The sequence below is a fragment of the Pangasianodon hypophthalmus genome, chromosome 21, assembly GCF_027358585.1.
Source record: "Pangasianodon hypophthalmus isolate fPanHyp1 chromosome 21, fPanHyp1.pri, whole genome shotgun sequence".
Classification (NCBI taxonomy): Eukaryota; Metazoa; Chordata; class Actinopteri; order Siluriformes; family Pangasiidae; genus Pangasianodon; species Pangasianodon hypophthalmus.
This window is the reverse complement of record NC_069730.1, coordinates 4297727-4309682: the sequence shown is the minus strand read 5'-3', so window position 1 is coordinate 4309682 and position 11956 is coordinate 4297727. Positions and strand designations below refer to the sequence as shown.

The 11956-nt window shown below is 36.5% G+C and overlaps 2 protein-coding genes across 3 annotated transcripts; both read right to left on the bottom strand.

Annotated features, from left to right (window-relative positions):
- Positions 1-433: 433 nt before the first annotated feature.
- On the bottom strand, positions 434-5407 carry LOC113543045 (P2Y purinoceptor 13-like). 2 transcript variants are annotated; one of them, XM_026940995.3, is made up of 3 exons: positions 5274-5372; positions 4509-4562; positions 434-1996 (listed from the first exon to the last, which is right to left on the bottom strand). In XM_026940995.3, the coding sequence occupies exon 3, from the start codon at positions 1989-1991 to the stop codon at positions 1002-1004; it is 990 nt and encodes a 329-aa protein (XP_026796796.1). In that variant the 5' UTR covers positions 1992-1996; positions 4509-4562; positions 5274-5372; the 3' UTR covers positions 434-1001. The 2 variants fall into 2 exon arrangements, with proteins under 2 accessions (XP_026796796.1, XP_026796795.1); XM_026940994.3 differs by lacking the exon at positions 4509-4562 and having other exon boundaries at positions 436-1996; positions 5274-5407.
- A 1064-nt stretch (positions 5408-6471) lies between these two features.
- On the bottom strand, positions 6472-10936 carry p2ry12 (purinergic receptor P2Y12). The gene is made up of 2 exons (XM_026941338.3): positions 10804-10936; positions 6472-8414 (listed from the first exon to the last, which is right to left on the bottom strand). Exon 2 carries the CDS (start codon positions 8398-8400, stop codon positions 7336-7338), a length of 1065 nt encoding a protein of 354 aa, XP_026797139.3. The 5' UTR covers positions 8401-8414; positions 10804-10936; the 3' UTR covers positions 6472-7335.
- Between the last annotated feature and the right edge of the window lie 1020 nt (positions 10937-11956).

Below are 11956 nucleotides of genomic sequence, written 5' to 3'. Positions count from 1 at the left end.
TATTAGATTTTACTCTGTGACAGTGAACAAAAAAATGAGCTAACTTGAATAGTTTATTTTTAAAAAATAAATTATGATGATATGATTTAATTATACTCAAAAACATCCCATTACAGTGGACCATGTACACATCTGCAGCCACGTAAAACCAGCAAGCTTATTTCTCTAAGCTCTATGCTGTGGTGCACAACTAAACATGATATTTTTAGATTTTTTTTTAGTTATAGACCCTTGTTGGTTGTAGATACTTCATTACTATAGACAACAAAAAAGGGATGTAGCTCTATTTTTGGCCTTAAGTTGGCACCAGCAGACACTCAGCTCTAAATTGACCATAATAATAATAATAATAATAATAATAATAATAATTTTCATTAAATATAATACAGTAGCACTAAATATATTAATATAATAATTCTAAAATTGAATTATAATAAAACTTTATTAGATACACTTCATGCATTACAAATACAAGTGCAATAGCTTTTAATGCAGTACAAGCATTTGTCTAAATTAAACACAATTACATGCTTATTAATGCATATGAGCTCATATTGTAGCAAATATATTAACAAATGTTACAATATTTGTTTCTAAACAGGTTTTCTTTGGTCAGTTTTTCACACATACTACAGACCAGCTCTTAGACCTTTAGACCTTTTGTCCAATAAAAATTATTATCAAAAATACACCATGAATTCATTACAAAAAAGCTGCAAAATTGCTGACTTGTTTATATTATAAAAAACCCTGATGCAAAGAAAGATATAGAAAGATATATTCTGGTCTCCAGTGTGAAACTGTGCAAACTTTTAGCTTCCTGATGTGGTTTCAACACCATTTTACTCTCAGTGTTCTGCAATGATTCGTTACACACTGTCATGCCATGGCAGTTATTTACAAAATGTAACACAGCTGTACTTGAAGCTGTACATCACCAGTGCGTTCTATAAAATGCAATTGTTAAAAAAAAAAATACATTCACTGTCTTTACATTAAGTTTAGAGTGAAGTATCCGAGGACTGACATGCATCATTGTTTTTTCCAAATCTTTTAAGATCAACCTTCTCCCAAAACTTTTCCCTGAAAGCCCTGCAGAGAAAAAAGTAGATCAGGGGGTCCAGGCACACATTTAGAGCTGAGAGCCAGAGGGTGAAGTCCTTACCAATTTTAAGTGAAAGCTTGGTACACGTGTCATTGCTTTGAACCTGTAGCTTAGTATAAGGAATTCGGATAGAGTGGTAAGGTACGTAACAGATAAAAAATACGAGAAGAATTAGAAAAACCCGGAGCTTTGCTTTACGCTTCCGCTTGTCGTTGTTGCCGCGAGACCTTTGATATGACTCCAAAACCGTCTTAGCAATGCAGGTGTAACAAACCACAATTATAATGCACACTGTCCAAAAAATCACTTTGCCGCAGATGACGACTCCCTCGTGCCAAGAAAGTCCTAGTTCACTTTTCATGGCCATGCAGAACTCTCCGGTCTTATTCGTAGGGTCTTGGTCTGATGTGATAATAATTGGTAATGAATTAGAGCCAATCAACCCAATCCAGAAAAGGAATGATAAGACATTACTAAAAAGTAGGTTCTGACACAGAACACCACCTCCAGATCTCACAATCTTTAAGTAGCGGTCAAGGCTGATGAGTCCCATCAAAATCACACTCATGTTCATGGCTAGGTAGAAGAAGACACTTGAGAATCGGCAGGCGAAAGCATGCAGCCCCGGGGAAGCTCCTGGGATTTCACTGGCACCTCGGATGGGGAAGGTCAAAGTCATGAGGAGGTCAGCCGCCACCAAGTGCTTCAGGTACACCATGAAAGTAGAGTTGGACTGGATGTGTAAACATATCCAAGCTACTATAAGGTTCAGCAGAAGAGCGGGTGGGAAAATAATGAAATAGAGAGCTGGAAGAGCTTCTTCCCATGCTTTTTGATTAATTCCACAATCTAAAGAGAAATTTGGGGTTCCATTTGAAGCCATCATTAAGCCTGAAAAACAAATATGTGATGAGTATACTTGTAATTAACATACCGGCAAAAAAAAGTTGCCATTTCATTTCTCACTTTTCAACATTTTTTTCAATTCCTTTAATATAATATGAAAAATATTCCTTTAAATGAGTAATGAGCATGCACAAAGTAAGGAATAAAACATTTGGCCATGTGCTGTTAAGACTCCCATTTTGGAAAAACTTAACTCTCTTTTTAAGCAATGCTGGAGGAATTATGAAACTTGTGAGAAAACTTTAGAGGTATTGTACAGCATGACTGTCCACACATGAAAGACATTTAAGTCATGTATAAAGTATTCATTCCATTCCTATTCAGTTAGCTGAAATACAGTCTTCTTGAAGGTTAGCTGAAATAAGTTAAGAGGACTTTACGTTTATATATATATAATGCTATTTTATTATCTGACCCTATGCCCTATTTTTTTTGGAACAGACTTTGTTATAGATTTATATATTAGTATGTCAGTAAAGAAAGCTACATATTACAGAGACCACTGCTGGATTTTGCTGCAAAAAGAAGAAGCAAGTGTGACAGTCAAAGTCTCTCCAGAAGACCTGTGGCTGGTTCTGCAAGATGCTCAGTAAAACTTACAGCTCATTTCCTTATAAATGTGCACAAATTGCACCTGAGACTATTATTTTTTTTTTAAGCAAAGGGGCGTCACACCAAATATTGACTTTGTTTCATTTATTACTGTTCACTGCTCTTTATAGTATTAGGTGGATACTTCACAGAACCTGCTGCAAGGCTTCATTAATGTGCCGTTAGTAAAGTACCTTGCAAGATAAAGATCAGAATTTGCAGATACAGCAGCCTTGAAGGTTAAGGATCTTTTATCTCTTTAATGTAAAGACAGGCTACATGAAACCTCCAGCATTGCTTTATAAAAGTTTTCTTCACTGCTTAAGAATCCTGTGAAAACCCAGAGAGAATTCTCTAAACATTCATGTACAAGTGGGTCACTTCTCTGTGTCTGTTTGAAAAAATCAACTCAAAAAAAAAAAGAAAAGAAAAGAAAGAAACCAGAAGTAGTTTTCTAATATCATTTTTTCCTTATATATTCAGCATCTGAAATCTGAATATCTCTAGCAAAGTTTTCAGACTTTGTGCAAGACTGTGAAATAGTATGCAACCTGCCGTACACTTGTAACATGCAAGTATAAACTACATCTTAGTTCAGAAGTGTATCAAACTATTAAGAGTAGTGTAAGCACTGAGACAGAAAACACACACACACTAATGTGTATGCTTGTAAAGCTAGATTGCAGTTGATTCAGAGCTTGATTCAAAGATTTTATCCTTTTGTATATCACAGAATTATGGTTCAAACATAGTAACCATAGCAACCATATACTATCCCACAGTAATCATGATTACTGTATATTTTTTATATTTCTCTTATATGTATGTTGTGGCCTAATGGATAGAGAGTCGGTCTTGCGACCCGAAGGTGAACCTGAAGGTCGTGGGTTCGAGTCTCGGGCCTGGCAGGAGTTGTAGGTGGGGGGAGTGAATGACCAGCGCTCTCTCCCACCCTCAATACCACGACTGAGGTGAGACCCTTGAGCAAGGCTCCGAACCCCCAACTGCTCCTCGGGCACTGCAGCAAAAAAGGCTGCCCACTGCTTGGTGTGTGTGTGTGTGTGCGCGCGCGCGCGCGTGTGTGTGTGTGCGCGTGTGTGTGTGTGTGTGCGCGCGTGTGTGCGTGTGTGTGTGTGTGTGTGTGTACTTGGATGGGTTAAATGCAGAGCACAAATTCCGAGTATGGGTCACCATACTTGGCCACAAGTCACTTCACTTCAATAATTGACAACTCAAGGTTTTATTTGTTACATAAACAGTTCTATAATTCATTAAATAGTTAAATAATTTATGTTTAAATGGGCGATTGTAGTAAGTGTGCATGTGTGTAATGGACATCCAATAATCTGTAATTAATTAATATTTCAAAAGCCACCTGTAAAGGAATGCATGTATGATGATTTTGGTAGATTTTTCCTCTTGTGTGTGTAAGCTTACAAGCTTCTACATACAGTTGACCCGTGCAGTGTTGCTTGTTAATTGTGCCACTTTGCTGGTAAAATTGCAACGCAGGACTTTTGTATTCGGTGAAATTGTACAGCACTTGCTGATGATATGGATAAAAGAAGCAAATGTACATGATGTTACGTACACTGTGCAACATTTCACACCTCTCCAACTTAACAATTTTCTAGTGACCCATTGCATCAACAATTTTTATTTGGCCTAATTAAAGTTCAAACAGTGAAGTGTTTATTTTTAGTTGTGGTGACACACCTATAGCGATGGATGCAACAGAAATATATAGCTGTGATTTTTTTTATTCACCATATACTTGAAGGCTCAGTAATATAATTTGTGTTTTTTATTAGCTGTTTTGTTTATTTCACATAGCTATACACAACATCTTACACTGTGCAAGTTAAAAACAAATTTTATAGCATATAATGAATGATACATTACTCACTTATTTGCAGTAAGTGCTTTATCCGTGTTGGTTCTGGTGCCTAGCCTAGGGACACTAGTTGTGAGGCAGGAACACACCCGTTATGGGATGCTAGTCTATCACAGCACACCATGCACAGACATTCATACACACCTAGTGGCAGTTTATCTTACCCAATCCACGTACTGGCAGGTTTTGAGGAGTACATGCACAGAAACTCCTCATAGACAGTCAGTCACATGAACTCAGGATCAAACCTGGGACCCTGGCACTGTGAGTTGACGACACTACCCACTATACCACCATACTGTGCTAAAACACAGAAGGAAGTAGCAGAGATCTCTGCAGATTGCAGCACTGAATACAGAAATAACTGCCCATTGCTGGAGGACATATAAAAGTCTTTTTAATTAGTAATTTTAATTAATTTTAATTTAATGTAGATATGTTCCTGAAAAATTATAACAAATTTTATAAACCAGCAATATTTACTGAGTTTTATTTAATTCAACTTAAATAGTTTCTAAATAAAATGTTACCTTAATATGGATGAAAAACAGCATTTGTTTTTTTGTGATTTGATGGTTAGCAGTAATGCCAAGTTTAGCAAAAAGCCTTTTCTTAGGAAAAGGTTCCCTATTGCTTAAAATGTGCTGTTTGATAGTATAATAATAATAATATCAAATATATTGTTCTTTTTTGTTTTACATCCAGAAGTTTTCTGTTTAACTGTAGTTTCTTATCCTGATCCAGTTTGAAAAAGATATAAGAAAACATTTCACATACCTCTTAGGATGTGAGGATGTAAAACTGCCCCTGTGTCGTGTGTGTCACTTGTTCAGCTATAACCTCTACTGTGATGTAAGACAGTTAATAGTCTGGCTGAGTGACAAAACACACCCACTGACATGACTTCTCTGTTGGTGACATTAATGCTTAGTAGTAACAGCCTCTGCACTCACGATGCCTCTGCTTCTGCTTTGGAAACCACAGTATCACGTTCAACAAAAGTGCAAGATAAATGCTACCATAGCATATCTGATGTGTTTCCTGGCATGTACCAGGAAATGGCATCATATTATTTTATCTCTGTAAGATTTTCCTTCCATCTTTTCCTTCAAAGCCCATCTTTACACTTTACTCTTCTCATAATAATTGCTGAAAAAAAGCAAAGATAACTTGCCTGTGTTTCTCTTTGCTGTCACCAGTAGTGGTCACTAACAGACAACACATTAAGCTTCCTCCTGCTGCCCTCTTAATTTACTAAGACTGCTTCATGTCTCATTTCTTCATTTCTAAGAGTAACATCTTAAATAGCTTTGGTAAACGTTTCTTCCAGATACATTATTACATTATTTTGCTTTTGCAGAAGAAGCTCCACCTCTTAGCACACGGCATGGTCCCAAGTGCTGCTCCATGTTCACTCCATGTGCTTTTTTGTTTACATTGCCAGGTACCTTTGTTTGGGTCCTGTCTCTGCCTGTGTCCTGTCATTGTTCCATACACATTACATCATGTGTGTAATAATTCTCCAGTGATTAGATCAGACTACCTTTGCTTTATTTGGAAGCGTGCTTAGGGTGACCACTATACTGGTTTAATTTTAGCATTGTGGTAGATTTCGTTGAACACAGATGAGCTCCTGTGTGAAGAAGTGCAGTATCTTTGGCAACATGCTATTATTTTCCTTACACTTAACATTTAATGTTAAAGTTTAAGAACGCCTTGGCAGCATTTATGTGCATGATGCAGAACCAGGACCATCTAGAGAATTGTTTTGCCTGTCTTCAATAGATTAGTTTGCATATCTGTGAGACAGTAATGTGCACTATGAGCACATGTTTTTTTTAAAGGTCTCAGAAGTGTTTAATAGATATGGTCTGTGAAATATTTATATTCTTGTCAAGCACATTTCCACAACTGGGTCTATGAATTTCAATTCAGCCCAGCATATCAGGTAGCTGAACGCATTCAGGACTGATATGTAAGGAATAAAATACAGGGTTGTAAGAAAACAATCAACAATGTAAAGCGGGGTATCCTGTTACCATTCTGAAGTTGAAAATTTACCTTTAAGAACAGACCCCGAAGTGTTTTATTCCACTCATACCACAGAAAATTGCAGACGATTACATTTTTATTCATTAAAGAACAACACAGCATCCTTTTTATCTGTTTAGAGTTACATTTAATGTTGTGGAACATCCATGAAACTACTGTCAGAGCTGCTAATTAAGTAGACAGTAATTAATCAACACTGTTTGACAAATCAGATTCGGAAATTCACTTTGAAATAAAAAAAAATGTGGTTTTCTTAATTGTACCTGTTTAAATGTGGGATGTTTTAATTATATTAAACGATGTATTTAGTGATGTACATGCAAAAGTCAAATAAGTCAGTCAGACATTACAATTGGTTAAAACAAAATTCATAATTCTAAAACTTTTACATTTGTGGACAATTTTGTTTATTTCATATTTTGAAAATGAAAGAATTATATATATATGCAGCTTGGTGGCTTTTTATGTAACAGAAGGAAATTGCATTTGTAAACATATACATATTTGAAACAATCATAAAGATTAAACTGTCTGACTATTCCTCCTGAAATACAGATTAAGCTCAGAAATCATCTATATTTACATTGTTGTAGGTCTAGGTCCTTCGGGGTCTCCAATTTTTCATTTATTTATTTATTTCATATGTTATGCTTTTCATAAAAATATACAGTATATTCTGAATATGCAGTTTGTAAAGTTCAATTTCACTATAAAACTCCAACAGAGGTTTAAAACATCACATTCAGGACCGTTATGTTAAGAGTCACAGAAACTCCCCGGACTATATTTATGTCGCGCGGTTTCCCATAGGGCTGCTATCTGCAGGAGTATCCGTAGTGTACTGCAATGCTCCACACCTCCCAGGCGAGAGTCGTAGGATTTTGAACAGTGAGTCCCTGAAGGACGTGCAGAGGAAGAAATAGATGAGAGGGTCTAGAAGAGAGTTCAGAGAGGACAGCCACAGCGTGCTCTCTTTCACCTGGAAGAAGATAAGTTTCTGTTGACAGTCAAAACTATGTTCCCTCGTCTGGCTCAGGGTATAAGGCACTCGGGCGAAGTGAAACGGCACAAAGCATATGAAGAACACTGCGAGAACGAGGAACACGTTAGCTCTCACCCTCTTCTTCCTCTGCTGGCTCTGAGCTGCTGTATTCAGAACGCGAGTCCGTGCAAAGGAGTTGAACAGCTCTTTGGTGATGAGTGTATAACACACCACTACTGCTATCAGATTACCCCAGAAGATTACCTGGCAGATGTGGTTGACCACTTCATGCCACTTTAAGCCCAGCTCAGTCTTCAGGCTACTGCAGCTAAAGTGGTCTGATTTAGGCGTCTTGCTGGTGAGAATCATGTTGGGGAGGGAAAGCGCCAGCAGGGACACCCAGATACCAACTGAAAGCAGTTTCCTGTGGGCCAGCTTTTTAGGACTGGTGCCAACAAAAGGGTAGAGAGTCTTTCTACAGCGGTCAATGCTGATAAAGCCAAAGAAAAGGATGCTGATGTACATGGTAAGGTAGAAAACCACAGAAGAAATGCGGCAGACAAAGATGCGGACACTAACTGAGGCCATGTTTGAGTCCGACAGGATCTTAAATGGAAAAGTCAGAGTCATGAGGAGATCAGCCACCACAATGTTTTTTAGGTAAATGATGAAGTGCGAGCGACTGGGGATGCTGAAAAACACCCATGCTGCTAGGCCGTTGAGGATGATTCCTAGCAGGAAGAGAAGAGAATACAGTATCGGGAACACCGCTGTCTTCAGTACGTTATTACGGGAACAGTCTTGCCATGAGGAATTAGTCAGGTTCATGAAATTCACAAGGGTTGTTGACATTCCTTCTGGGAGCTCCATTAGTTGCAGGGTTTCTATACAAGTGGTGGTTTAAATACAAAACATTAAAAGGAAGGGTTATTCAATAGCAAGTTCAAGGTTCAAGTTCTGTTTGAGGTCAATATTTCCTACATCCTATTTTTTCTGGCTCTGCCTTGATCATGACACCTGATAATAGCTAAAATATGCAACCTGTTAGAGATGTACATTTTGGTACTCATCACTAGATAGTCATGGCACTATTGGGGGCATCATGGAACATTTTATTTAGCTCCGTTAGCTGCTTTGTGCTTCTAACAGTGAACCCATACTGAGTTTTACGTTTAACGTTATGTCGTTTAAACATCATCTTTAATAGAGAGTATGACGGCAGCCAACCTGAGCATGCACTCAGGTGCTGTTACACGTCCCTCACATGCTGTTAAAGAGACTGTTGAACCACCATAAGATGTTTTATCAGGTTACTTATATTGACAACAGTTTACAGCCTTCTTTGCTTTTATTTTTTTTAACATTAATTGTGAAATACCTGCAGATTGCTCTCATTTTGTGTCATCTGTTCATTAGTGTGATAATGTACACTAGGCTTACATCACATGTGGTATCAGATATTGGTAATGGAGCAATGGAGTACGAATAAATGAGCACTGCCTCAGACCAATGCCCAATACCAGTACCTGTATCAATGCATCTCTAATCCAAAGCGATTTACAATTGAGACAGGATGCAACTGAGTGGTTTTGCTCAAGGGCCCAGTAGTGGCAACTTAGCAATACTGGGATTTGAACTCACAACCTTTTCATCAGTAGCCCAGTACGTTAACCACCAATAATTGGTATACGGGCCAAAGCTGGCTTGAAAAAGGAAATTGGTATAATGTATATACTTAATTTGAATTGTTTGCAAATTCTAGAATTCTAGGAATGTTTGTAGAACATTAATATTTTGTGTATTTACAGTTTTTGAGCTCTGCCTGACTGTTCTTTAAGTACTGAGTATTGATAGCATTGCGTGTGAGATAATTAACCGCCTCTTACTTCCCAGAAATCTATCTATTTGTCCTTTTATCTATTTAAGACCCATTTCATACCCAGTCAGGTCTATAAACATTTGCCCACTGTTTGTTATTGTTAATTTAGATGTCTGTACAGTATATTGGAGTTGAAATTAAATAATGAATAGTGGCATATACTGTAAATAACAAATAAGATATAAAAAATGCTGTTATCTTTACACCGTTCACCGTTCATGTAAATACCTTTAAATTAAAGCTGAAAGTCTGTACTTTGAGATCACATTCGTTGATTATTTAATTTCAACTCCAATATTCTGTGGTAGACAGCTAAAATAACAATAACTTTGTCAACATTTGAATATTTAAGGACCTGACTGTAAGTCATAACACAGATCAGTTCCATAGACAATAATTTAGTCCTGAGGTTTTGATTCAGAGAGCAGCAAAAATATCTCGGAAGGGGGTGGCTTTTACTCTAATGCTAGCGGGCCTGGGGGCTCAGATAAGTAGTTTATTGGGCAAAAGAGATAATATGTTTTAGCAATTTAGTACAGCTTAGGTAAGTCTTAAAATGCAATGCTTACAAATCAGGTACACCCGGTTTTACATGCAACATGTGGCATGTCAGAACTGCTCAGCTTTTCATTTTATACAAGGCTCTCTCATGTGTAGCATTCATTTCTATGCTTTTGTTCACTGGTTTAGTAAATATAACATTTAAATATCTGTACTGACAGACTAATATAAACATGCATTGTCACTGAAGGTGATTTTCAGTCTGATTCTCTGTGACAGAACTTTCATAAAGTTTGAATTTTAAAGGATGCCCGAGCAAGTGCTTTTATAATATGGTTAAAGGCTGAAATATTGAGCTGGATTCAGTAAAATTGACATTTATTTGTTGTATAAGTTGTATTTTTTCACTCTCCTGTCAGTTAAATATTAATAAAATCACAAAAATTTTAATTACATTGTTAACTCATCTAAATAAACTGTGGAAGTTGTATTTGTGATGCAATTCAAACATTCATTTATTTAAAAAATACACATGTCCTTTCCACATGTACAATGTAGCTTCACATAACCTCAAATCCAAATTTTGAAAACTGCTAGTAATGTGTAATCACACTATATACTAGGTGTTCAAACTGAACTAAAATGCACAAGGTAACAAATAACAATGTTTGCATAAACCCAAATTACAGTATGCACACAGCTAAATTTGCATTTGTGTTTGCATTCTTCCCACTATAATCATTCGGTATTTATATAGAAACTTTAAAGCCACAATATTGCATTAGTGAAACATACTCCTATTATTTAACTTCCTGAAAGTACCAGTGAAGACATCATTTTGCTTTGACGTCCTTGAAAAATATCTCTAATATTTCACGTCACAGTGCTCTTACCTGTTATGCACACCTTTGCCTTTATGTAGTTCTCAGTCTAATGGTCTTCTTCTACAAATTTGCTCCGAAACAAGTTTAAAGTAACACAATATGCTAATTTTGGGGGAGGAGGGGGTTCAAAAGTAAATTTAATAGGAACATGGAGACAAACTAAGGAAACTTTCTCTTCTGTTTTTTGTTTCCTGACAAGCTGTGTGTACAAAGGTTTGGCACTCCAAAATAGTGCCACAGTGTCATATGCTTGAACTTCACAATCAAGCTACCGTCTGCATTTTATGCATATTTAATATATTATTATATATATATATATATATATATGTATGTATGTATTTCATTGTATTCTATATTTGTGTCATTTTTATCTCCTTACACTGATTTTTCTACTTATATTTTCTGACTCTTTTCATTTATCTATGCTATCTCTCCAAAACATGTCAATAGATGGATTGGCTATACTAAATTTCCCCTAGGTAAGAATGAGTGTGAATCTGTGTCTGCTAGGTATGTAAACCACAGGCTTTCTCACAAAATGATCTAATTTTAATTGTTAGGGAAACAATAAGATATGGTAAGATACAATACAATTTCAGTTCATAAGATGACGAATCTGCTACAATAATAGGATACAATACGATATGATATCTTTGTTTAGAATCTGGGGTAGGCCTATCATTAATTTGTGGATGATGATGATGATGATGATGATGTAGAAAAAGACCATTTTAAATATCAGAGTTATGGGCAAATCATCTTGTGATGACAATAAGAATTATTTTTTACACACCAGTTGTCTGTCCTTTTTCAATAATAATCGATATATGTATAATCAATTTTAATAGATAATTTTCGATTTATGATTCTTGCCTCAATTCACTTAAATCATTAAACTGCACAATGAAATACTCACAATACCAGACTGAAATTCCAATAGGCCCAGTATGGAACCAGCTAACATGGTACATCAACAAAAAGCATAAGAGTTGGTGTCCATTGGTGTCCATAGGTGTCCATTCCATGGCACCAATGATCTAATTACCTTTCTGCAACAGACTGTGAAAGTGAGATAGTCACAAAGCTCAGTAACAGAATTTAATCTTGTTGCTCTTGTCACGCCTCACCTCAAAGGCCCTTTATATTGATAGAACAACCTACC

Excerpts from the sequence above, each read along its gene's own strand:
- LOC113543045 (XM_026940994.3), bottom strand. The coding sequence starts at position 1,991 with ATGATGGCTTCAAATGGAACCCCAAATTTCTCTTTAGATTGTGGAATT.
- p2ry12 (XM_026941338.3), bottom strand. The coding sequence starts at position 8,400 with ATGGAGCTCCCAGAAGGAATGTCAACAACCCTTGTGAATTTCATGAAC.